Source organism: Vitis vinifera, chromosome 4 (genome assembly GCF_030704535.1).
Source record: "Vitis vinifera cultivar Pinot Noir 40024 chromosome 4, ASM3070453v1".
Classification (NCBI taxonomy): domain Eukaryota; kingdom Viridiplantae; phylum Streptophyta; class Magnoliopsida; order Vitales; family Vitaceae; genus Vitis; species Vitis vinifera.
In genome coordinates, this window is record NC_081808.1 from 19,250,855 (window position 1) to 19,278,137 (window position 27,283).

The 27,283-nt window shown below is 35.1% G+C and overlaps 1 protein-coding gene and 2 long non-coding RNA genes across 3 annotated transcripts; 2 read left to right on the forward strand and 1 right to left on the reverse strand.

Annotated features, from left to right (window-relative positions):
- The first annotated feature begins 8,742 nt into the window (after window positions 1-8,742).
- Window positions 8,743-10,635, forward strand: LOC100253069 (homeobox-leucine zipper protein ATHB-40). The gene is made up of 3 exons (XM_002272971.4): window positions 8,743-9,120; window positions 9,251-9,558; window positions 10,345-10,635. The coding sequence occupies exons 1-3, from the start codon at window positions 9,027-9,029 to the stop codon at window positions 10,576-10,578; spliced, it is 636 nt and encodes a 211-aa protein (XP_002273007.1). The 5' UTR covers window positions 8,743-9,026; the 3' UTR covers window positions 10,579-10,635.
- Window positions 10,636-11,887: 1,252 nt separating this feature from the next.
- LOC132253646 (uncharacterized) lies at window positions 11,888-15,587 on the reverse strand. The gene is made up of 2 exons (XR_009465533.1): window positions 12,863-15,587; window positions 11,888-12,758 (listed from the first exon to the last, which is right to left on the reverse strand). It is a non-coding gene; the product is annotated as an uncharacterized LOC132253646 (long non-coding RNA).
- Window positions 15,588-15,633: 46 nt separating this feature from the next.
- LOC132253647 (uncharacterized) lies at window positions 15,634-16,535 on the forward strand. Its single transcript, XR_009465534.1, has 2 exons — window positions 15,634-15,990; window positions 16,270-16,535. It is a non-coding gene; the product is annotated as an uncharacterized LOC132253647 (long non-coding RNA).
- Window positions 16,536-27,283: the final 10,748 nt, after the last annotated feature.

Consider the following 27,283-nt stretch of genomic DNA (forward strand, 5'->3'; position numbering starts at 1 on the left):
CCATTGAGGTTTTTAGAATGGATTCATATGGTGCTAGCGTTTCTGTCCATCTCTCGTCTCTCTCGCTAAGATTGAGAACTTGAGTTAAAGATCCTTCCAAAAGCTTTCCTTGCTCTTTGTAGGAAATAAAGCAAAAAAAGTTGGAACAGTTGGCAAAGTTAATGGATTGCTTCAAAAAACACAATTCTAGGACATGACAACAATTTAATACTAGACAACATGTTGACATCTTGACTATATTGAGTTGAATTTGTAATAGATAAAAGCAAAAAAAAATGGTGGAATCATCCAATGAAGGGATGAAAGGAGTATTAGACCGGCTAGTTTGGAAAGGGGACATGGTCCTCCCCATTTGCTAGTCTGTACTCATTCGCAACGGACAAGAACATACCTTCAATGACATGAGTTTCGTTTGCTAGTGTTTTTTAAAAACACTTTAAAAAATATTTTCAAAGGAAAATAAGTTATTTATAAAAATTTTGAAAATATTTTTAAAATTTTGAAAAATCATTTATAATATTTTTTAAAGAAATGATTAATATATAATTTTTTTCAAAAGTATTTAAAAAAATTATTTTTATTAAAAATACTTTGAGTAAAAAAACATTATGAAACACATCCATAATTTGCATAACCATTAAGTTAGAATGGGAAGGAAGAATTTAAGAGGACAACACGTCAACGTTGGAAAGCGAAATTTGGGCTATGGGATAGGAATCATAGGATTACATTAATAGGAGAGATAGAGAATGAAAACATATGAAAGGCAGATGGGTTAGTGACATCCCTTTTTGATATATTGTTGCATTAGTGGCAAACTCTCCACTATTTTAAGGGAAACTTATGTTTTAGGTTGGTAAAATAAGAGGTCTGTTTTTTTATCAGATTTAGGTTTTTCATATTCAGATCAACACAAGAAAGGTGTTAGGGTTTCTAGATTTTTGGGTTTCAAGAGGGAGATAAGTGGATAGAAGTCTTCTATTAAGTATTAGTGTCAACTATGGGAGAGAGAAAAGTATAGGATTTTTTTTTTTTTTTTTTAATTCAATATGAAAGCTGAGCTAGAGGAAAGGGGAGGGTAATTTTGATATAAAATAACAACTAAGTTGAAAGTGCATGAATTCTAAATTGTTTTTGAGATTAGAATAGTTATATTGAAAAATCAAAAGTTGGGTTTCCAATTTCTTATATTTTTCATATTACCAAACCAAAACATAAGTTCCCTATAAATTCTATGAAAAGGCATCTCTTTTCAAAAGTCTAATGATATAATGCTAAAACTTTATACGAGAGAAGTGACAATTTGTTTCATGCCTTCATTCAATGTTTTCAAAATTAGACTAGTTATCAAATCAAAAAAGTTACCGGTTCAATGTTTAATAGTAAGATTAATAGTTAAATTATGGTCTTGGTTATGTCATAATTATATAATTTATATATAATCAAAATTAAAAATAATTATAAGAAATTAAAAAATATATAAATAATTAAAATTTTAAAATAAATTTTGTTATTTAATCATCATTAAGATTGATAGCTTAAATTATGACAAGGATAGTACAAAATTTATTAAATTATCAATATTTTTAATTTTATTAAATATGTAACTTTTAATTATTAATATTAAATAAAATTTTATTATTTAAATTTGTTTGGATTTAGTAACTATCTATTTTATTATCTCCCAAATTATATAAACTTTTTAAATGCTTTCCTTTGCAAAGATGTAATCATAGCTTGGTAGTTGTGGTCCATAAAGTTGTCATCCATTAACAAACAGGCCAGCTGTGAACTTGGGTGAAGAGTTTCGGCTTAACAATGGGCCCCTACATGTTGGATCATTGGATGAGTTTTGGAAAAAGCCGAAAACAAAAAGTGGGGTAGCCGGTTCACCGATTTAGCGGTTGGAGCGCTAGGTGGACCAATTCAACTTAATTTTAAATTTATAAATATATTTTTTAATAATACTTTTTAGTTTCTTTACTATTGAATTTTTAAATTTTTTAAATTTAAAATTTTAATTAATTTAATAATTTAATTTAATTTTGTAATTATTCATCATTTTATTTAATGTTTTAATTATAAAAAATTTTAAAATATTATAATAAAATATATAAAAGTCAAAGCAAGACTAGAAGTCTACTAAGGATAATTTATATTTTTCTAGTCATATGTTTGATTCTTGAAAAATTTAACTATAATAACTAAATTATTATTACATGACTTTTCAAACTAATTTAACTTTTTTTTTTTTCAGTTTAAGATTAAATAATTTAAAATGCACAAAATTTTAAATAATTTTAATTATATTTAATTATTTCCCTATTTTCTACAATAAAAGAAAATTCTAAGGTAGAATCCTAAATATCCTGATTGTGGTGAATAATCCAAATTATTGTGAAGATAAAATCATGGAGAACTATGAAATGGGAAGATTTCTTAAATGGGTTTTACTTAGATTTTTTAAATTACATTTAGAATAAATTGATTGAATCTCAATTTTTCAATTTGGTATTCATATATCAAGCAAAAGGGGCAACAGTTGGCCCAAAGAAGAAATAAGAGGTAATAGACAGGCGCCTTTAAGGCCAGCCCAGCCCAGCCCAGTCCAACCCAGTCCAGCCCAGACATAAACATAATAGTGGCTTCAATGACAGTATGGACATATGAAAGAAAATGCATATCATAACACCAGTGGGCCTAGTTATAATATTAAGTTATTCTACTAATTAAATTATTAAATCATTTAAAATTATTAAATTGATTTAGCCTATACTATCCTAGACGGACCACGTCTGCTTACAGCAAAGTGTACGGAAAGAAGTTGAAAAGAAACCATTAACGATCCAGCAATTAGAGAGGTTTTTATAATCCACTGCTGCTCCATAAAGCACCATCCAACTAGCCCTAATAAAAATTCAGAAGCCATGACAGCCTCTCTGCCCTGTACAGTATTACACTGCACTGGACACCCGGAAAAAAGCGAAAAAGAAAAAAATAAATAAATAAACAAGGAGAAAAGGGTGAAAATGAATTTAAAAAGACGAAAAAGGGGTGAATAACAATGATCCATTGTCTTCGGATCTAGGACACCTGAGAGAGCAATCTAGAAACACTTTAAAGCTCCAGGAAGAATCCATATGGAGACAAGTAACAGACGGCCATGGAACCAGCCTAACACGTGTAGTTCATCGTCTCAAAATTATCAAAAGGAATGGGGTTGCTCATAAAAACTATGCCCAGACAGCAAGTGCTCACCATGTGCTCATCAGGAATCAGTAATAAAAGATTTATCACATAAACGGGAAACGAAGGAACAATGGAAGGCCACATACCATCTTCTCAACCATACACGTATGTACTTCTGCTCATTATTAATTCTTGAGCTATGTATTAAGTAATGGACGGTTTAGAATCTTTTATTATATTTAAATCCTCCTAAACCACATCACTTAGCTGATGGGGCTGGATTTCTTTTGCTTTTTAAGCAGCAAGAATAATAATCCTACTTTGTATGCGTTGTGGACTTTCAGCTTTAGAGAAAGTGACAATCTAAGGGTTGCCTACCAATAGCAGAGATTGTGAAAGAGCTACATAGACTAGCTCTCCCCTTCTCTCTCTCTCTCTCTCTCTCCCTTTCTGGATTTCTTTTTAAGTATTTGACCAACATCTTTTTGACTAATGGGTAAGATGTAGATTAGTTACGCTCAAGCCCCTTCACCCGAATTGGGACTAGATGTTGGGTGGTGATTGGGCCGTGGTGCATGTGGCATGTGGGATTGGTGAACTGCACACCTTGAATTCGGAGCTTAATTAGGAACCTAGCTAGTACGCTTAAGTCATAACCCACCTAGATTATGGCCCAAATTAAGGCGTAAATTAAGGGTTGTTGAAATCAAAGTACACAAAAGAAAAGATTTTTGTTGTGGAAAGCATGCGCGGACTGAGTAAGAAATTGGGAAATTGTTTTTGTGAGACATGGGCACGCACCCAGAGGGCAGAGCGTGAAGGGCTGAGTATGGGTGGAGGGGAAACATAGTGTGGGACTCTGAGCGGGGTACGTACTTTGCGTGATATATATACAACAAGAACAACAAAGGAGAGGAGAGATGTCCGAATGGGCAGTATTGTTCTCTCACCAATCTAGAGGCAAGCACGTACGCCCTTGTCCATAAATATCCTCCTTCTCCTCCTGAACATAAAAAAGTATCAAAGTCGACATAGGATTAGGGACCTATAGTACTCCAATTATTTTAGAAATTACTGAATTATGCTGTTATTTTCATACATTGTTAATATAGAAGAAAAGAATGGCTTGAGAGAGAACCGAATCATCCTTTACGTCTCATATATCACAAGGGGTCTGACCTATTTCTGTACTCATCCAATATTTTAGGATGATGGGTGATAAAAAAGTATTGACAGTAAGCTATATATGAACAGTGGTCAAGATAGTGTGTACATATACAGGATGAAAGAATCCTAGAGTATCACATATGAAGGGACCACTAGGTAGGTTAATGTTGTATATGTAAACGAAGGGGCGGTTGTAACTCAGCTCAAGGTTTAAGGATTTGCTAATTTAGATTAATGAAGAGGAATACTATGATTAGCCAAAATTAGGAGGTGAAGATCTGGGTAATCACCAATAGGTGTTTAGCATCTAAATGAGAAAGTTGGAAGATGGGAAACAAGGCTTGGGAGTGTCGGGATAAACATGACACCCATTAGTTTAAGCCTTTGAGTTCATGATATTTTAGTCTGGCAAAAGCTTATTTAACTTATAAAAAACTCAAAAGCACGCAGAGGAATCCCTTGCACACCATGCGCATCTTCTTCAGCATTTCTTTATTGTTTTCCTTCATTAAACAATAACAAACACTAGAACACAATCAACACAAGTTGCCAGCTTAGGAGAATCTCTCTCTCTTCCTCTTTCTCTCTCTCCTACTCCCTCCTCCCCCTCCATCCTTATCCTTTCTTACCACACCTTTGTCTTCACTTTAATCCAATTAACCCTAGTGAACTAAAGCCTTCTTGGGGTTACCATTCTTGCTTAAAATAACACCAACTTGAATTAGAAATAATCCATCCTCTCCTCGAAAGTCTCTTCACTTGGAGAATGAGGAAAGCTAGAGATGTCACCACCCAATTGGATACCAAGTTTTCATTGATGATTTTAAGTGTTTGAAGCTCGAGATAGAAAACCAAAAGGACCAAACTCAATCAATGTCCTCTTGACATCATTGGCAACCTCATGAAGCCCTCCTCCTATGTCCTCATCACTGACAAGTAAACACTGGGTGTCGTATGCCAATGGGCTCCATATCCACCGCTCATACTCTTCCACATGTCATGACAGACTGGACCGATATTTTGGAGAAAGGGGGTCACAGTGCCTCTATCCACATTCCTTTGCCTATATGGGAAATGATAATCCCCATCCTGCAGGTTAAATTAGCTGAATCTGCATTAAAGAGGCACAAATGTTAGCAATAGTTTCCAAATATGACTATGACTAAACAGATTCCATTACTAACCACTCTATTTTGTGGAAAAAAAGAATGGATTGATTTCATATGATCAGATAAGGATCCGCAAGAGGCCAGCATGAGACAGAATCGAAAGTAAATCCATGAAGCAACCCAACTTCAAAATATGGCAATATGTGGAGAAATAATTATCCAATTGCACCAAAGCAACCGGGGAAATGGGTCTGTCCTCCTTTTTCACCTTATCCCAAGAAATTACTATAACAGGAGGGAAAGGGGAGTTATCTCCAAGTGTGGATGATGAGGGCTTAAAGGTGGCGGCTACCGTTAATGGTTAAAGTGAATGTAGTGAGTGGTGAGTGGTGAGTGGTGAGTGGTGATTGGTAGGCAGGGCCTGAAACTGTCTGCATCTATTGGCAAGTTACATGTGGATGGATAGGATTTGTGGTCCACCCAAATGGTTGGGGGGAGGGGACGCGTGTAAAAGTTTTTGGTTGCACCCATGTGCTTTTCCTTGGTGTGGAAGCTGTCTTTATCACACCCTTTAAAATCTGTTAGTTTCTTCCACATCACTTTTGACTCCATCGGCTTCACTTTGGAGCCACCTCTCTCCCCCACTCTGGCTCCCTCGACTTCCCTCTTATTTAGTGCTTTCCTACTCATCCCCACTCCATTGCCACACATATTTATTAACATTCCCATGCTATTTTCTCAGCATGCTTATTCCATCATTAATCCTTGCTCACTCTAATTAACATCGTCCATTCATTCATCTTTATTCTAATTGAATTAACCCACCTAATAATATATATTAAAAACACTAAATAAATATTTAGAAAAGAAACTTGAGTGAGTTCGACACTAATCATTTTATCTTGACCTTGATTCACTTAAACCTCATCCCTAGATTAAGAAAAATTTGAACAAATGACACAGAAGTGGTAATGAAATTATTTAAACATTTTTAAGAATTTTTACTTATATTAAAAATAAATATGATAAATAAATTGTTTTATTTTGTATGTAAAAAAAAAAAAAGAGAATAATAAAAAAAGTTAAATAATTTTTTATTTAATTAAACATATAATTAAACGAGATAGACAATTCACAATCTTATCCCAAAATTGACCCAAATTTACAAAAAAAAAAAAAAAAAAGAAGAAAATTATCAAACCCATTACCCCAACCTAGTTAAACTGCTTCAAGTCCATCCTGATTCCTACAGGGAATGGATGGGATGAAAAACTAAAATGCCCGTACATTATCAGTTCGTACATACAGAGTTTCATTCTTAAGGTAAGAGGAAATAAGTACATGTTTGGATAAAATTTATTTAAAATTCAGACGTTACTCTAGCTTCACACGGATGTGGCCTATGTTTGGCAGCATGTCGTCATAAAGTGGAAAGACGATTAGCTTTGCATCCCTAACTTCTTTCTCTCTTTCTTTCTTTTCTTTTCTTTTTCCCATTTCTTTTTTAGTGGTGAAATGATGATGGTCACCTTTGTGTTGCCTTTTAATCTTTCATACAATTTTGGTATTCCGGATTCGTGGATTAAATTGAACCATAAAAATCCATGTGGTTTCGACGAATTTGCTCCCTGCGGCTTGCTACCTAGGTGGCCTGTCTGTAGGTCTACATACAACAATCTTGAGGTGATTGAATGCCCAGAATTTATCAGGGAACCTGTTTTCTTCTCGGGAAACTATTTGCTCTTACCTTTTGAATTTTCTTCTTCTTCTTCTTCTTATCTTACAATCGCCAACAAAACCTCTAAGCGAAAAGACAAACAGTGCAAGCATTTTTTGACCTTTAATATTTTAGGAAAGTTGGTCAAATTGGGCCACTTTTCCCTATTGGATTGGTCGCCTTTCAAACCAATCGTGTACAGTACTGCTGCATGCATTAATTAGTTTCAAAAAACATGCAAGAGAAAAAGGCTAAACGGGAAGAGATATGGATAGCGACTCGTGCTGTTTGGTTGCTCAGAAAATGTGGAAAAGAAGACCAAATAGTAATGTCTCCTCTCTCTTATTCAGTTTGACTCAGAAAAAACACATGGGAAAGATAGGAGGATGAAAACAAATAGGTATTTCCAAACCCTGTCCTCAACTCTCCACACCTACATAAAAAGATTAAGACTAAAATCTCATTACACCCCCAATTAGATTATTAATTATAATTTATTGAGAAAGAAAATTGGGAGAATGCATGGGCGGCCAATTAATTACCATGCATTTGCATGCAACCAAAATAACCATTTTTTTTCTCTCATTATCGAATTTGGATTTTTACCAGTGTGCCCATCTCGAGCCACGCAGGAGCTAGAGTTAAAGCCATGGCTTGGCTAAGTAGGGGGGCATAGAAAAAGGTGAGTACCACCCAATTGGACAACACGACTAATTGCATGTCCAAATCCAGAGGCTAACCGTACCACTTTGTTTAATGACTTCGAGGTGGTCAGGGTTGGGATCCCAACCATACAAAATTACTAACTTTTGTGTGGGTCGTGTTTACACTAAAATGACCCTCTCTTCCTCCATTAATTACCTCAATAGGAAAGCCAAACGCAACCTTCCCACTCCCTAATATGCCAGCATTGGATTACTACCCTCCGTGAACAAACATAAAAAAACAATGACATGAAAAACACCGAACTCTTTTTTACTTTATCATCTTGGTCTTTCTATATTTCTTTGATTCATAGTCATCGAAGCTTTTACTATAAGTTATAATATATGTAGCGTGATCGTGTACTACCTAACACAGATTATCCTGAAATATAGTACCTCTATTTTTTCCAATTCACGCCTCATTCCTTGAAGTAACCAAATTGTTCTTCATGATCAACTTAGCAGTTACCATCCCTAGAAAGAGCGTGAGAGAAAAAAAAGGATATATTTGTTTTTAAATATTTAGTTGTTGTAAAGCATATCCGCAGAGTTTTGGTTAATTTTGAAAATTTGTTCTTTCTCATTTGTTTAAAATGAGAGGCAGTCAACCGTCATTGTGATGATTAAAATTAAAGGCAAGCATGTGAGTGGTGAGATTGAAATTGGAGGTGTGAGAAGTTTGGTTGGTACGTGTCATAATCCACAGCAGCACTCTGATCAAAGACCAGGACTTTGGTGGCATGGAGGGAGGAAGTCAAACCCTATAAGGCATTAAGCCCGTAAGAGGAGGGTCCCACAGTGGGCGAATCAGTAGCCAACATCAGGTTTATTCCGACAGACCAAGAGTTTGAAGGAAGCAAGCGACCAAGCAGGGAAATCCCCGCAGGTCCTACGGTATTAACATAGTCACGTCCCACCAAATCAGACAAGCCCCATCCCCCATGGTGCATGAATGGCATTCCTGAAATTTGGGGCAAAGCCAAGCCCCATTCCGAGTCCCAGGTTTTATAAATAAAGTCTTCACTGTATTCTCCAAAGTCCCAAAGCCAGCAAAGTCCTTACTCAGCTAGCTTTATAAAGAAATCACAGCTAGCTGTTGTAATCTCTAAGGCATATATCCACTTGTTTTAGCAGACAACAATGACAACCGCCATGAATCAGCAGGTCCAAGATCATATGGAGCTCTTCACTCATATGTATCCCGGGTTGTACACTCAGGCGATGCCGGAACAAGGTAGGTTAATTTCTGCTTCATGTTTATACGTATGAAGTGAACTCAGAAACAACTCTTGATTAGCTTTCGTAGCTGGCTTCTTTATGTCTGCATTTGATCATATGATGGAGTGGTTGGTGATGGTGTTTAGGGGAGGCGAAGGTGCGGCGGAGGAGGAAGAAGAGCAAAGGAGAAAGTAGCAGTGGGTGTGCGAGGAAGAGGAAGCTGAGCGAGGAGCAAGTTACTCATCTAGAGTTGAATTTTGGTAATGAACATAAATTGGAGTCTGAGAGGAAGGATAAGATCGCCTCGGAGCTGGGGTTGGACCCCCGACAAGTGGCCGTCTGGTTTCAGAACCGGAGGGCTCGCTGGAAGAGTAAGAAGCTGGAGGAGGAGTTCTCCAAGTTGAAGATAGTCCACGAAAGTGTTGTGGTGGAGAAGTGTCGCCTTGAAACAGAGGTTCCTCTCTCTCTCTCTCTTCTCTCTCTTTCTCTTTCTCCTTCTCCTTCTCTCATGTGAAGGTCATTCATGTTTTCAAATGGAAGAAGATGCTTCTTAGTTCTACCATGTTGAGTGTGTGTTTCCAAAAGGATTTATGCGGTGTCCAGTTCAAAAATCCACTCACTGCAACTCAGTATCACTCATGTTTTTCCAGAATTAATGCACTTTTTCCTTCTATTTTTTTCTTTTAATTTTAAAAAATAAAAAACTTATTTTTGTGTTTTAATTTTATGAGATGTTCCTTCTTTTTCTTCCGTAATGGGGCTCTAGGTTTGGAAAAAGCCTTAAAAAAAAGGAAAAAAAAAATTAATGCACTTTTTCCTTTTATTTTTTTTCTTTTAATTTTAAAAAATAAAAAACATATTTTTGTGTTTTAATTTTATGAGATGTTCCTTTTTTTTTCTTCCGTAATGGGGCTCTAGGTTTAGAAAAAGCCTTTAAAAAAAGGAAAAATAAAAATAAAAATCCTTGTTAGTTCGACAAGGAACAGAGAACAATGTAAACCTCATTAGCCACCCCACGTTTCAGTCCTCGTAATCCGTACAAAGGTATTTAAGGTGGCTGATATGTTGGGCCTTGAGAGCAGCACATGGAAAACTGCTGCTCCATCTACCACATCTCGCGGACCCACAAAAAGATATGCTGTGTCTTGAATCCCAAATCTAATCTAATCCAATGGCTGGCATTCGAATCACCATATATCGTACCATCTTGCTTGACCGTAAAAACACCCTGAATTTGCAGGTATTAACGCTAAAGGAACAGCTCTCAGACGCCGAGAAGGAGATACGACGGCTGTCGGAGCGCTCCGACGGCGTTTCAAGCAATAGCCCGACCTCGTCCTTGTCGAATGCGGTAGACGTAGACCCACCATTTTTTGGGGAATTTGGGGTGGTAGATGGGTTGGATAATGTGTTCTACATTCCGGAAAACAATTATGTTAGTGGCATGGAATGGGGATATCTATATGATATGTAATTAAGGGCATTTTAATATGTAGATAGTGACCATCTAATGTAAATCTCTCTTGCTTTTCTTCTGTGTTTTCACGCTATTGACTTAGAACAGGCACCCCTCCTAACTTTCCTCTTTTGTCCACAAATTGAAGTTAAGTTTGCCGTATAATCCTTTCTCTCTTATATTAAAAATGGCAATTAATTAAAGGCTTTGTTCTTTTTGTCGGGAGAAGAGAAGAGACGTAGGCTTGTAATGCAAGTGAAGGGAAGAGCGTAGGGCCATTTATAGACAACTTATCCAAAAGATTAATGGCACCACACTGATGGTAAGTAGTAAGGAGGTGGCTTAAGTCTTAAAACTTCAGACAATGCACTTGGCTTCACTTTTTCGCTGCGTACCTTTTTGCTACAGTGCCTGCATTAAGACTTTGGTGTCCTGGTGGAGTGGGGGGTTTCAAGTAGCCAAAAGAAGCCTCTCACATACAATGCTAAAAAGAAAATGTCTCTGCCTTCCTGAAATGTTGGTGGGATGAGAAACTAAAAGCAGTCCCTTTTTTTTTGCGGTCTAGTGGTCAGGGAAATATCTGTTGAAAGTATATATATATATATATATATATATCAACAGCAGGTCTCTGATCGTGTTTGGCATGGTTTGGTAGGGCAGTTTTCATGAAGAAAAAAATGAAGATAACATTGACCCACCAGAAAAATCAAAAGGTCACTTCTCAAATTTGGTTGCTGGAGTCATAAGAGCACATCCACACCACTCGCTTCATGTTCCCAACACACAAAGAAGGGTAAGTCAAAAAGTCATTTCTCAAATTTGGTTGCTTGAGTATAAGAGCACATCCACACCACTCGCGTTCCCAACACACAAGAAGGTTCAGATTCTAAAAACCAGAACCAAAAAAAAAAAAAAGGAAGAACAGAAAAGAAAAGGAAAAAAGAATAGTGCATTATAATAAAGATCATGAATAGGTTGGCTGCCAAAAGTATGGAGAATAGTAATGGTAGATGATATGGTATCTTAGCATTTGTAATCCAAGACGTAGACCCACCACAATGCCGGATAGCTAAAAGATGTCTTTGATGCTTTAAGCTACAAGAAAGATGACTGAAATCGTTCCCATCAAGGAATAAAGAGAACAGAATAAGAAGTATTTCTGAACTTGTCCTGAAAGGGCAAATGCCTTCCATGGTGAGGGTGGTAAGCACCCCAACAAAGGGGTGGGCTGAAAAAAAACGTAAGGACAAATTTAAACCAGCCTTTGTAGCACTAAGACCCAAAAAAAGGGAATGAAGGAATTGTTGCGAAAAACCACAACAAAGAATAATAATAGGGAGAAAAGAATGAGAGAACCAAAACAAAACATATGAAATACACAACGATTTAGGTGGTTCGGCCTCAAGCCTTCATCTACAGGCGAAGACCAAGAAGAACTTCCACTATTATTGAAGGAAATTACAAACCAAAGCTCTCAAATCCCAAAGTCCCAATTATACCCAAAAAAACTCCTTGTTTTGGTCAAAATCTCTTCCTAATTACATAGGAAGATTCCATATAGGAAACTAAGTGTATAATTGTCAAAATGCCTTTTCCTAAAAGAACATCTCATAACAGGGTATTTCCTTTATAATAATAGTAAACCCACTTACAAAAATATTTTCTACTTGGAAACTATTTATAACTTTTCAATTGACTCAAAAATAGAATGTGAGACACTTTTCAACAGGAACTCATTAACGGCCTCTTCTCTCAATTGTTGCATTGGAATCTTGCAGTAGCATGGCACAGCAGGAACATTAGCTGTGCAAGCCAAGTCACACAGATGAATAAACTGTCCAAACAAGGAAAAAAATCGTCGCTATAACTGATAGCAGTTAATTTTTTCCTTTCCTTTTCCTTTCGAAGGAAGAAGACAAGGTGCTAATTATATAACCTAGAATATTTGAATCTAGGTCTCCAGGGAGTCCTTATGAAAACCCGTTCTCTCTGCACAGGCCAATATTACAGAAAGTCAATAAAACAGATGATATAACAATGACTGACAGAGTGGATTGAATGGGTTCAAGCCTTGTGATCATAAGCTTCAATCCATTAGAAGTAACTAGCTCAAAAAAACAACAATAGAAACCAGAGATGTATATATGTATAGCATCAGGTCAACCACAGCAGTCATCTGACCCATTATTTGATAAAACCTGAAATAGCAACAAATACTAAGCACAAAAATTTGAACAAATACAAGAAAATAAATATAAATTCCATAGTAGCAAATGGTTTGTGATGAGGAAAGACACCTTACATAAAATGTGTATCTTAGAAAGACTGTTCATCCATTCTGGTATTGTTTTTCTGGTCAGCTTGTAAATATGCATCACAATTATAGATGACAAAGTGTCATTCAGGAGCTTACTCACATGGATCTGGTCCTAACTTGATGCCCACAAACACTATTCCCTGAACCCAAAATAAGATCAGCATTTCTGTTTCTAGCCAGCCACAAATTAAAAATCCTTCGACAAGAGGAATATCAATGACAAATGCATTATTCTAGTACAGAAGGACAGGCCAACATTGTGCATGTACAGCTATTGAACATGTATATTAATTAAGATCAGGTTTGGTTGGACATAAATGTTGTGAAGTGCATATTCCAGTGGCTAATATAGCCTTAAAGTCAAGCCATTAGCATTCATATAGGACAATATTTTGCAATTAACTAATGCTGCAAAAAAAAAAAAAAAATAGGTGGATGACTACCTGAACTCCCTTTTCTCCTCGAAACAGAATTAAAACATCATCCACTTTCCCAAAGAGGCCAATAAAGTCATTTTATCAATACATTAGAGACTAAAGAAGAAGGCACTACTTCATGAAAAGAGATCACAGATCTTAGTCAAGTATTCTACCATGTTTTATTAATAATATCCTAATATAGGCAAACAACAGAGTCTAAACTTGAATATTATAACCTAATCAATGCATGTTCTCTTCCATTAGAACTCCTTGAACATGTTTATAATCTAATAGCTCTTGTGGTTAAGGCAAAATTCCCAATTGGAGTTTTGCTGAAAATTCAGGAATTTGATTTTAGTTAAACAGGGGATGCAAATTATTATGGAAAGAGATTTTATCAAAACATAGTTCACCATTACCACTGCCTTTGGAAATGGAAACCTATCATTACTACTACCTTATTGACCACCATGTTATTATTTCATCCCCTAGATCGTCTAGCAACACCTCCCCACTAAATACCTAACCATCAATGTTAAAGGAAATATCAAGGTTCCATATCCACAAAAATATTTATGATAATATTGTGTCAATATAGATATCGATATTGATTTAAGATAAGTGAGAGTTGGTTGCAGAACATGAATTACAATAAGATTTTGGGAAGTACTAACATAGATATGGCTTTAGAGCCACAATATTAGAAAATTGAAGTATACATAACATGTAATATGTATGCAGAAGTACAAACACCTGTTAGTCTTCCACCTGCAGTGACCTGTCACCATCACCACAACCACTAACAAGTCATGCCATCATCTACACACTAATGCTGCCAACAACATGATTAACTCATGAATAAAGAGGAAAAGAAGTACTTTGGTGGTATATAAGAACAAAGGTGGTATTGAAATTTGAAAATCACAACTCTCATGGTACCAAACTTGTTTTTCATTTAATGAATCTTTACAGAGTGATAAGTACATATAAAGAGATGATATGCAGGTGTATCAAAGAATCAATTTGATCTCATTTCAAAGAGATTCAACATTGAGTATGAGTTGTTAGAGATAGTATGGCAGGCCTTATAAAACAAACAAATATCAACTAAATATATCAACTTGATCAGGACATTTATGGATGCAAATAATTGGAGCAGAGAAAAGTGAATTTCTAATCATAACGAGCTTTTATAAGGATAAGCACTAATCTCATTTAATTTCTTGTATTGGGTGTGGATGAATTTACCAAGCATAGTTAAGGAAAAGCCCGTTCGGGTGTATTATCTACTAATGGCATGCCTCCGTGAAATAAACTAGCACCAAGGTTAATTAAACTATCTTTAGATGCTTTGGAATCCAAGGGTTTCAGAATAAGAACTAGGGCAAAATATATTTGACTTAATTTCGCAAAAACTAAGAGAAGTGAAAGAACAATGAAAATTAGTGATTAATGCCAATCAAGTTAAAGGGAATATTTAAGTCGCAACACTATCTTGTGGATAGTACATCACTGTCAAGTACAATACGAAAGGTTCATAACACCCTTATGGTCACACATTATTATGCTAAACTGTAGGAAGTCAAAAAAAAAAATCCAAAATGAGGATGTTCGTATGGATGACAGGGATGATGACAAAGAATAGAATTAGAAAAAAAAAAACAAAAAAACAAAAAGGAATGAATGCAACCTTAGAAGCTAGGGGCACCACTAATTGAGGACAAGATAAGGGAATCCCATATAAGAAGTACCGACAATCAATTCGCCAGTTCACATGCGTGCAGCTTTCCACCGATCCATCCTTTATCTCTTGCTCAAAAAATTGGGGGTTGCACTTGGAACAAACAAAGGAAATCTAGATCCTTAGTACGCCTGGTTCTGGTGTGCTTTTATGCATTCAGTGATCAAATAACAAAACAACAGGGTAAATTCAGCCAGTTCCTCCAAATAAGTAATGTATTGAATTGGGGGATAACTAAAAGCAATCATGGTTTATCAATCACATTTTCCTCTATAGTCAAGAAAGAACCAATCCTACAATGGTTTTTCAATCACATTATCATAAACATAATTCAACTGCAAGTGGATTTATGATTTATCTGTAAATTAACAAATATTTCAAAAAAAGAAAATCAATTTGAGAAAGTGTAACGTAGTAGAGTGGACGGCAAAATTAAATATACCAAAAATCGAAACCCAGAAACAAACAAAAACAACAAAAGAGAAAACGTGTGTATATATATATCTTCATGTAAATTGCAGTATACCAAATGAATGGGATAACGACCACATCAGTTGGGTCTGTCACAGAATGGTACAGAACCAATTAGTGGTGGCGTTCAATGTATCAGTACGAATACGAACCTCTGTTTGTCGTTAGCAGCCACATTGTCTGGTCTGGCATGGGTTTGACAGCATCACGCTCAACTGGCCGGCACTGAAACTGTGTCGTTGATTACCATAAAGGCAGATCCCGGGTTAAAACTTGAAAAACCCATTTGGACGAAGCTCTTTGATTTCAGCCAATCTTATCCATGTTTGATTCTTTGATTTCAGTCAATCTTATCCATGTTTGATTGCAGCTTGGACGTCTGGTTGCAGAGGGGACATCATAAACCCTAAACCTATCATGCTTTGCCTATTTCATGCGGAAAGATCTATCAAATGTAGCTTCTACTTTTCCTTTCTTGTCAGGTATTGGCCTATTGTGCGATTCTTTACGCATGTTCTGCATAAGCTTTTTTTTTTTTTGAAAAAAAAAAAGAATAATATAATATGTAGATGAATAATTTTTACTGTTTATACCATGTTTTCCCAACTTTATATAATCATTTCTATAAATTAATACCATAATTTCTTGGGTCAAATAACTACTGCCTATGAATTAAAAAACCTTAAAAATATATTTCACAACTAAAAAATTGATTTCAATAATAGAAAATAGGGTGTTTTTGAAAAGTTGTTTGATTGCAGCTTGGACATCTGGTTGCATTGGGGACGTCATAAACCCTAAACCTATCACGGCGTGCCTATTTCATGCGGAAAGATCTATCAAATGTAGGTTTTACTTTTCCTTTCTTGTTAGCTATTGTGCAATTCTTTACACATGTTCTATATAAGGCTATAAGCTTTCTTTTTAGAAAAAAAAATAATAATATAATATGTAGATGAATAATTTTTACTGTTTATACAATGTTTTCACAACTTTATATAATCATTTCTATAAATTAATATCATAATTTCTTGGGTCAAATAACTACCGCCTATGAATTAAAAAAAACTAAAAAATATATTTGATAACAAAAAAACTGATTTTAAGAATATAAAATATGGTATTTTTAGAGAAGTTGTTTGATTGCAACTTGGACATATGGGGGAGATCATAAACCCTAAACCTATCATTATGTGCCTATTTCATGTGGAAATATCTATCAAATGTAGCCTTTATTTTTCATTTTTTGTCTACTATTGTGCAATTCTTTAGACATGTTCTACTTAATCTTTCTTTTTAGAAAAAAAAGGAATAATATAATATGTAGATAAATAATTTTTACTGTTTATACAATGTTTTCACAACTTTATATAATCATTTTTATAAATTATACATACTCCTTCATGGTCCTTTAGATTTAAGAGATGATTAATCACTCATAATAGTGAAAATCACTTTCAAATACCATGCTTAGTCACCAAGAAATTGTAGAAAAATTCAACAGAGAAGAATAAAAGCTCCTCCCTTAAAAACTCAAAGCATACAAATGATTAAAAAAATTCCTTAAATACTAGTCAAAAGTATATGTGCTTCTCATTTGTCCATGAATGTGGCATAAGGAAGTGAAGTTCTAGAAAGATTTCAAAATTTGGCTTAAGATTCAAGTGACAAACATTTTGGCCCCTACACGGTGTAAACCTTGCATCAAGCACTTTTCCCATGTGACTTGGTGCAATTTTGCCCAAAAACTTGTGTAGAAGGACCAATTTGACAAGTTTCTGTTAGCTGAACATGTTCACCACGTCATCCAACAGTTCATGATGTGGTCCAGCACTTTGACCACGTCCTTCACCATCCCTCTTCCGCTGTAGTTAAGGAGCATGTTCCAGCAACTGCTCATGCATGGTCGCAAGAGCAACGTGGTATGATGGAAGCCACGGTTATAAAGATATGAAAAATGGTCCCGAACTCGTTTTCTACATTTTTATCTTAAAAAAAAACACCATTTAAAAAATGAGATCAGAGTTTGGAAATCTGGGTTTTTGAAACCGACTACAATGGCTAGAGGTAAGTAGACTATTCTTAGTCTTTTCAGTTTTGATTCATGTTGCAAATCCATTGGAATCAAATATAGCATGTAAAACTTCATTCACATTTGGTATCAGAGCTTGTAAATCTTGCCTCTGCTTTGTATTGTTTCGGAATGAAAAATCTTATTTTATGATCTCTTGATAATTATTTAAACGATTGCTATTGGAGATCCATATATAGTTGGCATCATTCATTCATAAAAAAAGGCCATTACAAGCGTTCAAAAGACCCCATTTCAAGCTCCATACTAGCCCCGTTCAGGCACCACTTGCAGCGCCATTAGAAATGCATTTTTTAGGCTGCAACCAGCCCCATTTCAGGTGTCATACCAGCCCCGTTCAGGCACCACTTGCAGCACCATTGGAAGTGCATTTTTTGGGCTGCAACCAGCCCCATTTCAGGCGCCATACCAACCCCGTTCAGGCACCACTTGCAGCGCCATTGGAAGTGCATTTTTTGGGCTGCAACTAGCGCCATTTCAGGCGCCATACCAGCCCCATTAAGGCACCGCTTGCAGAGCAATTGGAAGTGCCATTTTTTGGGCTGCAACCAGTGCCATTTCAGGCGTCATACCAGCGTCGTTTTAGGCGTCTTTTCGCGCTGGCGAGAGGCGCCCTTTGGGAGAGCCGTTCAAGCGCTATTCGCAGCGGCTGGAAGTCACCAGTGAAACCTTACTTGTTGGTGATGCTGGTAGCCAGATGGCACCCATGAGGCTTTTTATGCCTCTAATGCAAGCGGTTTCATGGCTTGAACTGCATCCGGCAATGGTGCAGTCCACGTGGATGGCGGCAAGAACGTTGTTGCAGGTGTTGAAAAAGTCCATAGGGTGGCAAGAAAAATTAAATGTTGGGCCATGAGGGGGAAGTCAAAGCCCAATTTGCTATAGAAATAAGGGAAGCAAAGGCCCATTGGGCCCATTAGGTTCAAAGCATGGGCAGTGGCCCATTTTGCAAAAATAAAAGGCATTAAATTGGGTCATGTATAAATGTAAAAAATTGGGCCAGTTTAAGCCCTTTTTGGCCTGATTTGAATTTTTATTTTAATTTTATTGGGCATAGAATTGATTTATTTGTATTTAGGCACTCATTCATAATCTGAAACCTTTAAAATTATTATTTTAAAATTATCATGTAAAATTTATACATGCAAAATAAATAATTATACACTGCTTTATATGGTTGTAGCCTAAATTAAAACTGTAGCTTTTAATGCATGCAATTGTTGCCTAAAATTTAGTTAGATATATTAAAATTATATCATATAGTTTTAATGTCTAGTGAATCCATATGATTTTTTAAATTATTAAGAAATAGCCACAACATCCTTAATTATATAAAAATTATATATTAAGTAAATAAGGATCACATTATGGACATTAATTGTAATTAACTATATAAATATGATGATTTTACCCCACAGGGTTTTCATTATGTTTATATAATTAATTAAGATAAAATATTAAAATTAATTTTTCATAATTTACCCACAGGAGTTAGGAAGAATTAATTTAATAGGTTTATCATAAATATTATAAACAGAAAATATCAAACTATATTTATAATAAATTTCATAATTCAATAAAATAGTTTGATAAAGTCTATCATAAATATAATTAATCTGATTGAATTAAAGATTTAGCCCATAGACAATTTTTAATAAAATTAGATTAAATTTTAAGCATGTTCTACATTGGTAAAACATGAATTTATATTAAAGCCTCAAAATTTTTTAATAAGCTTGTAATCCTTTTATACAGTTTTATCTAGCATATCTGATATTCGTTGTGAGGTTCCCGAACTTAGAGAAGATAACTTTAAGATATGGAATGAGAGAATTCTTCTTCAATTAGGGTGCATGGACATAGACTATGCCATAAGAAAAAACGAACCACATAAGATCACTGATACTAGCACACCTGAATAAATATTGTTGTACAAACGTTGCGAGAAATCTAATCGGCTAAGCGTGATGTACATTAAGACGAAAATTAGTGCTAGTATACGTGGTTCGATTGAGCAACATGAGAATGTCCGCGAATTGCTCAAGGCTATTGATGAGCAATTCGTCACTTCAGACAAAGCCTTGGCAAGCACCCTGATTATGAAGTTCACATCCCTAAAGTTCACTGGTATAAGAGGTGTACGCGAACACATCATGGAGATGAGGGACATAGTGGCTCAATTGAAGAAGCTCGAGGTAGAAATGTCTGAATCCTTCTTGGTGCATTTTATCCTTAACACTCTTCCGCCTCAGTATGGACCTTTCAAAATCTCTTACAACACACATAAGGATAAGTGGTCTATCAATGAATTGATGACCATGTGTGTTCAAGAGGAATAAAGGTTATTGATGGAACATGGAGAAAGTGTCATGTTGGTGACGCAAAGGAAATGAAAGAAAGGAAAATCTCAAGCCAGTTAGAAAGGGAAGCAACAAATTCCTCCCAAATCTGACACTAAGAAAGACGAAAAGTGTTTTTTTCTGTAAAAAGAAAGGACACGTGAAGAAAAAATGTCTGAAATTTCATAAATGGCTTGAGAAGAAAGGTAACCCTACCTCATTTGTTTGTTATGAATCTAATATGGTTAATGTAAATACCAACACATGGTGCATTGATTCTGGATCTACAATCCACATTTCAAATTCCTTGCAGGGTATGCAAAACCTAAGGAAGCCAGTGACAAGTGAGCAATTCATCTTATCCGGAAACAAGATGGGTTCGCATGTGGAAGCAATAGGGACATGTTATTTAACTTTAAATGGTGGTTTTGTTTTAGAATTGAAAAAGACCTTTTATGTACCAAGTTTCTCACGAAACTTGATTTCAGTTTCTAGACTTGTACCGTTTGGATATTCCTTTCATTTTTCAGAAACATATTTCAGTTTGATTTATAAATCTGATTGTGTTGGGAATGGTATTTTGTCTGATGGTCTTTATTGCATATTCTTACAAAATGATACCATTCATAATTCATTACATGTCCAAACTGGCATTAAAAGATGTGTTGTTAATGAGGATTCCTCTATATTATGGCATCGGAGATTAGGTCATATCTCCATAGATAGAATCAAAAGATTGGTGAATGATGGGGTACTTAATACTTTAAATTTTACTAACTTTGAAACTTGTGTGGACTGCATTAAAGGAAAACAGACCAACAAGTCAAAGAGAGGTGCTACTAGGAGTTTTGCCATACTAGAGATCATACATACTGATATATGTAGTCTTGACATGGACTTTCATGATCAGAAATACTTCATCTCTTTCATAGATGATTTCTCACGATACATGTATCTCTACATACTTCATAACAAAAATGAAGTTTTAGAAGCCTTTAAAGTTTTCAAGGCAGAAGTAGAGAAACAATGTGGTAAACAAATTAAGATCGTGAGATCAGATAGAAGTGGAGAATATTATGGTAGATACTTGGAAGATGGACAATCACCTGGGCCATTTGCTAAGTTTCTTCAAGAACATGGGATTGTTGCCCAATACACCATGTCTGGTTCTTGACCGAAATTCTCTATTGTACCAAAATACTTAGCCTTTTTACGTAGTAACTCTGGTTAAGAAAAAAAACTAGAGAAAGAGTCACTACGACTTTTGTAGTATTCCGAGTATCGTTCTCAAGGACTGGCTTATGAAAATTGTCAATACTAGAATAAATGAATTGTTTTTGTTTAAATCCTTAAATGAAAAAACATGTGAATAATGTGAAACTAAGTAAAAGAAATTGAATTAATAAAAAAAAATGAATATTGATTTTAAATTCAATTGATTCAAGTTTGGGGTTTTCTACAATCCAACCTAGGGTATAGAAATTAGAGAAAACAAGAGTATTTTAAGTAATATGATCTTAGGATTTTAGGATCTTTGGCCGTTCGCGATCAAGTTGAGTTCTATAACTCAAGATTGCATCCAAAACCTGATTTTTCCTTTTTAAAACAGATTCCTAAAACCATCAAATGAATGAGATTGATTATCAATTTAAGATTTGGCTTTTTAACCCTTCCTACTCCTTATAGCTTTGTTTAGGGGCAAATAACGGTAGAGAAGACGAGGATAACTAATGATCAAGAATTACCAAGAATCACTAGTATCAAGTAATAACCTATTGTATCATTCCCTAAACGAACTCACAAGGATAGGATAAAAATTGATAAATTGTCACCCAACCAATAATTAATCTCATTGTTATAGTAATTTACCCATTGTCCCTATAGGTTTCCTAGCCCTTAGGTTTTCATGCTTCAAGCCCCAAGTTGGCTCTTAGCCTCTCATGGGGGTGATGTCACATTCACAATCCATAATAGGGTAAAAATCCATAATTTGAATCAAAAGAAACTAAAAACAATATATTCAATAGAGAAGAAAAAGAAAACAAACCAAAGTTCTCGTCTTTTTCCACCTTCAATGTCAAACTCTCCAGAAAAAAAATCCAAGATCCGAAAAACCTAGAATTGAGAGAGTTTATATAATATCCTCAATTACCTAACATGTGACACACTCTCATTGGCCACTTATTACAAAATAATTTCCTAAAAATGATTAAAAAATAATAAAATGGTGATTTCTAGTCGTGTGGGGTCCACCTAGGGCAGATGGAGTGCTTTAGATGCAATTCCCGAGGTAGAGGAGGCGAAACATCAAAGTGGCAGTGGGTGAATTCGAAATTGGTGTCATTTCGAAGTGGATTTCGAATTCATAAGTTGAATTTCGAAATCATTTCAAAATGACCCTCCAGCTTAGTGCAGTTGTCTTCAAATGGTCATACTTCATTTCAGCTTCGATTTGCAAACCATTTGAAGCGTTGAACTTTTGACTTCCCGAGCTTCGAAACGATATATAGTATGTATATAATCGACTCCAGAAAGTGCTCCAAATTTGTCCTAAAAGTCAGAGTATATAATGTCATCAGATTTTTGAGTTCTAAATTTCCATGCAGCTCAATCTTGCTTCATGCCTCATTTCCCATGCTTTCTTGCCTTCTTTCTTACTCTATAATGGTCATTTAGCATCCTCCAACCTCATGATATCCTTGTTTTGCCTTTCCTTAGGTTCAATGAGTCTTGATTCACTTATTTCCTCATTTAGCCCTTTCTTGATCTTTCAAAATCTAAAGTCATTCAATTTGCACAATTTTCTTCCCTTGAACCTGAGATAAATCTCCAAAGTATAGATTAAACTCATGGTTAGGGCCTTAGCATTGATTTAGGTCAAGTTTGGTGATTTGAATGTCCTTTGGTGCATAAATCATATCGAATATGTGCCATTATAGCACATATTTTGGCTCCAATCAATTCTCCAGACCAAAATGGTGTAGCAGAAAGAAGAAATCGAACTTTATTGGACATGGTGAGGAGTATGCTTAGCAGCTCAAAACTTCCTAAATTCTTGTGGACTGAAACACTAAAGACAGTAGTGTATATATTAAACCGAGTTCCAATCAAGGTTGTCCCAAAGACGCCATTTGAGTTATTGAAAGATTGGAAACCGAGTTTGTGACATATGCGCGTTTGGGGATGCTCGTCTGAAGTGAGAATTTATAATCCACAAGAGAAGAAACTAGACCCAAGGACTATTAGTGGGTATTTCATTGGATATGCTGAAAAGTCTAAGGGGTACAAATTTTACTGTCCATCTCACAACACTAGGATTGTGGAATCGAGAAATGCTAAATTTCTTAAATATGACTTGGTCAGTGGGAGCGATCAATTTAGAAACATAGTTTCTGATATTGATCATACAGAGTCTCAACCTTCCACTTCAAGTGATAGATTGTTTATTGTTCATAACACCCCTCAAGTACAATCGGGTGTAGAACAAACAATCGCTGAAGTTCAATCAATCGTTGAAGTTCCACAAGCTGTTGACAACATTCTAGTAGATCAAGTTGATCAGGAGTTGCCTGACACTGAACAACAAGTTGAACCTCATACTTTCTTAGAAGATATTGGTGCAACCTTAAGAAGGTCTACTCGAACTAAGAGGTCAACAATTCCTAATGATTATGTAGTGTATCTACAGGAATGTGACTACAATATAGGAGCCAAAAATGATCCCGAATTTTTTTTACAAGCCATGAGTTGTAAAGAATCAGAATTGTGGTACAATGCCATGAAGGATGAGATGAGTTCCATGAAGTGCAACGATGTTTGGGACCTTGTTGAGTTGCTTAATGGTGCAAAAACCATTGGTTGTAAATGGGTTTTTAAGACAAAGAAAGACTCATTAGACAACATTGAGAGATACAAGGTCAGACTTGTTGCAAAGGGGTTCACTCAGAAAGAAGGAATCGATTACACGGAAACTTTTTCTCTTGTATCTAAGAAAGATTCCTTGCGTATTATATTGGCATTAGTAGCCCACTTTGATTTGGAATTGCAACAAATGGATGTGAAAACAACATTTCTTAATGGAGAGCTAGAGGAGGAGGTTTACATGAAACAACCTGAAGGATTCCCCTCTAGTGATGGTGAGCAATTGGTTTGTAAGCTTAAGAAATCCATATACAGTTTAAAACAAGCATCTCGCAAATGGTATTTAAAATTCCATAACATAAATTCTTCATTTGGTTTTGAAGAAAATGTTATGGATCAATGCATATACCTTAAGGTCAGTGGGAGTAAAATTTGTTTTCTTGTTTTATACATGGATGACATCTTACTTGCAACCAATGATAAGGGTTTTCTTTATGAGGTGAAACAATTCCTCTCTAAAAATTTCAACATGAAGGATATGGGTGAGGCATCTTATGTCATTGGCATTAAGATCCATAGAGACAGATTTCAAGGTATCTTAGGTTTGTCTCAAGAAACCTATATCAATAAAGTTTTAGAGAGATTTTGGATGAAGAATTGTTCACTTAGTGTTTCTCCTATAGTGAAGAGTAATAGGTTCAATCTGGACCAATGCCCAAAAAACGATCTTGAAAGGGAACAAATGAAAAACATTCCATATGCTTCTGCAGTCGGAAGTCTGATGTATGCTCAGGTCTGCACAAGGCCTGACATTGCATTTGCTGTTGGAATGTTAGGACGATATCAGAGTAACCCGGGTAAGGACCACTGGAAAGCTGCAAAGAAAGTGATGAGATATCTTCAAGGAACCAAAGATTACAAGCTTATGTACAGACGGACAAGCAATTTAGAGGTTGTTGGCTACTCAGATTCAGACTTTGCTGGCTGTGTTGATTCACGTAAATCAACATCTGGATACATTTTTATATTGGCCGGTGGAGCTATATCTTGGAGGAGCGTTAAGCAGACCATGACTGCTACTTCTACTATGGAAGCTGAGTTCATATCTTGTTTTGAGACTACTTCACATGGTGTATGGCTTACGAGTTTCATTTTCGGGCTTAGAGTTATGGATTCAATATCTAGGTCATTGAGTATATATTGCGACAATTCAGTTGTAGTCTTTATGGCGAAGAATAATAAAACTGGAAGTCGAAGCAAGCACATCGACATTAAGTATCTAGCCATAAGTGAACGTGTTAAAGAAAAGAAAGTGGTTATTGAGCACATTAGCACTGAATTGATGATAGTTGATCCTTTGACTAAGGGCATGCCACCGTTGAAATTCAAGGATCATGTAGTGAACATGGGACTTAGTTCTCTTATGTAGTTTCTATTGTACAAACTTTTATTATAATGTTTTCTCATATTGATGTGCACTTTTATTTAATTTTGAGAAAATTCAACTTCATTGGACCAAGAATGAACATAGGGTTTATTCATTAAGTAATATTGCCACATAAAGTATAATGTTAAGAAATGAGTACACTATAATACATGGAAGGTAACACTCGTTAAATAAAGGACTTATCGCCATGATTCATGTATTTGTTACTTAATGGGATAATTGATGGATTGAGATAGGACATTAGGTTAAAGGTGTGGACCAAGTGGGAGAATGTTAGCTGAACACGTTCGCCACATCGTCCAACACTTCATGATGTGGTCCAGCACTTTGACCACGTCCTCCACCATCTCTCTTCCGCTGCGGTTAAAGAGCACATTTCAGCAACTGCTCATGCATGGTGGCAAGAGCAACGTGGTATGATGGAAGCCACAATTATAAAGATATGAAAAATGGTCCTAAACTCGTTTTCTACATTTTTATCTTCAGAAAAAACACCATCTAAAAAAGGAGATCAGAGTTTGGAAATCTGGGTTTTTGAAACCGACAACAATGGCTGGAGGTAAGTAGACTTTTCTTAGTCTTTTCAGTTTTAATTCATGTTGCAAATCCATTGGAATCAAATATAGCATGTAAAACTTCAGTCACAATTTCTACAACCAATTATGTCTATGTTTTGCTCATAGTTTAACAAGTAATAGCTCAATACTAATGTTTAGCGTAAGCCACCTAGTGGGTGCAATTCATTCCATTTGGGTGCTTTTATCCAGCCTCATGCATACTAAAAATGTCCACATGTCGTCAAAAAAATCTTGGGACACTTTTTAATCAACTACTTCCCTCAAAACTTCCCTTTGAGAGGGTTTCATTGTTAGAATTGTCCAAGTACCTTTTTATCTTTTCTATTCTCTTTTCAATTAATCCACCTTTACACTCATTTTTAACCTTCAAATTTTATTAGATGCCTCCCCTGACTCTTTAGGACTTGAAAGCACATTAGTCCAATGAAAGGAGCTTAGCATATATTCAAGCAAGCAAAGCGGCCAAACACTCCATTGTTAGCTTAAAACTCTCAGTTTATCCTCCATCATAAAGCATAATTGATAGTTAATCAATTAGATGTGGAATAGTAGCTAAAACTCCAAGGCTCTATTTGGAAAGTATTTTCGAAAACACTTTAAGAAAACAGTTTTTGAAAATAATTTTTATTATTCTTTAATGTTTTGTAAAATAATAATCTATCTGAGAACTAAAATGCTTTTTACCTATTTTTTATATTTTTAAATATGTTTTAAAAATAATTTTTTATCTGTAATACTTTATTTTTAATTATTCTTTATGTTTAAATAATTATTTTTAAAAATAACTCACAAAAAAAGTGAAAACAATTGCAATGTTAATTGAAAATATTATATTTTCTGTTTTCTTCTTATCAAACATGTTGTTTTGTTTTTTTATTGTAAAGAATAAAAAACTATTTTTGGTTACCAAACATAACCTAATTTTCCAATTTTAGTATAAGCCACTAGAAAAATTAACAACCATGAATTACGTAGTGTTCCACCCCATATCAAGAAAAGATGGAAGTAAAGAGGAGTTTGAATTTAAAACTCTATTCAACTATATTAGAACCTTTGACTCATTTTAAAAAAAGGTTACATTTGTGCATTCGTATTTAAAGCCAATAAATTATTTTTATATATTATTCTAAACAAAAATTAAGATTTAAGGTGAGGTAAAATTTTACCATTTTCCCCATTGAAAATATCACAACGTCTATTTAGTTATATAAAATCTTGTCATTTCCATGGATGAAAATATCCGTGGAGATAGAAATGATTTTTGAGGAAAAATTTCCACTTGTTTTGGATTATTTCCTAATATATAGGGATTATTTTTGGATAAATTCCGATACTCCCTCGAATCTTATGGACTAGGTTAATCCACCTTTAATGGTATAAATCCTAAAAACATATATGTAAATCTCTCTTTCTTTCATTTTAAAAAATAATTAAATATAGATACTTTTTCAACAAATT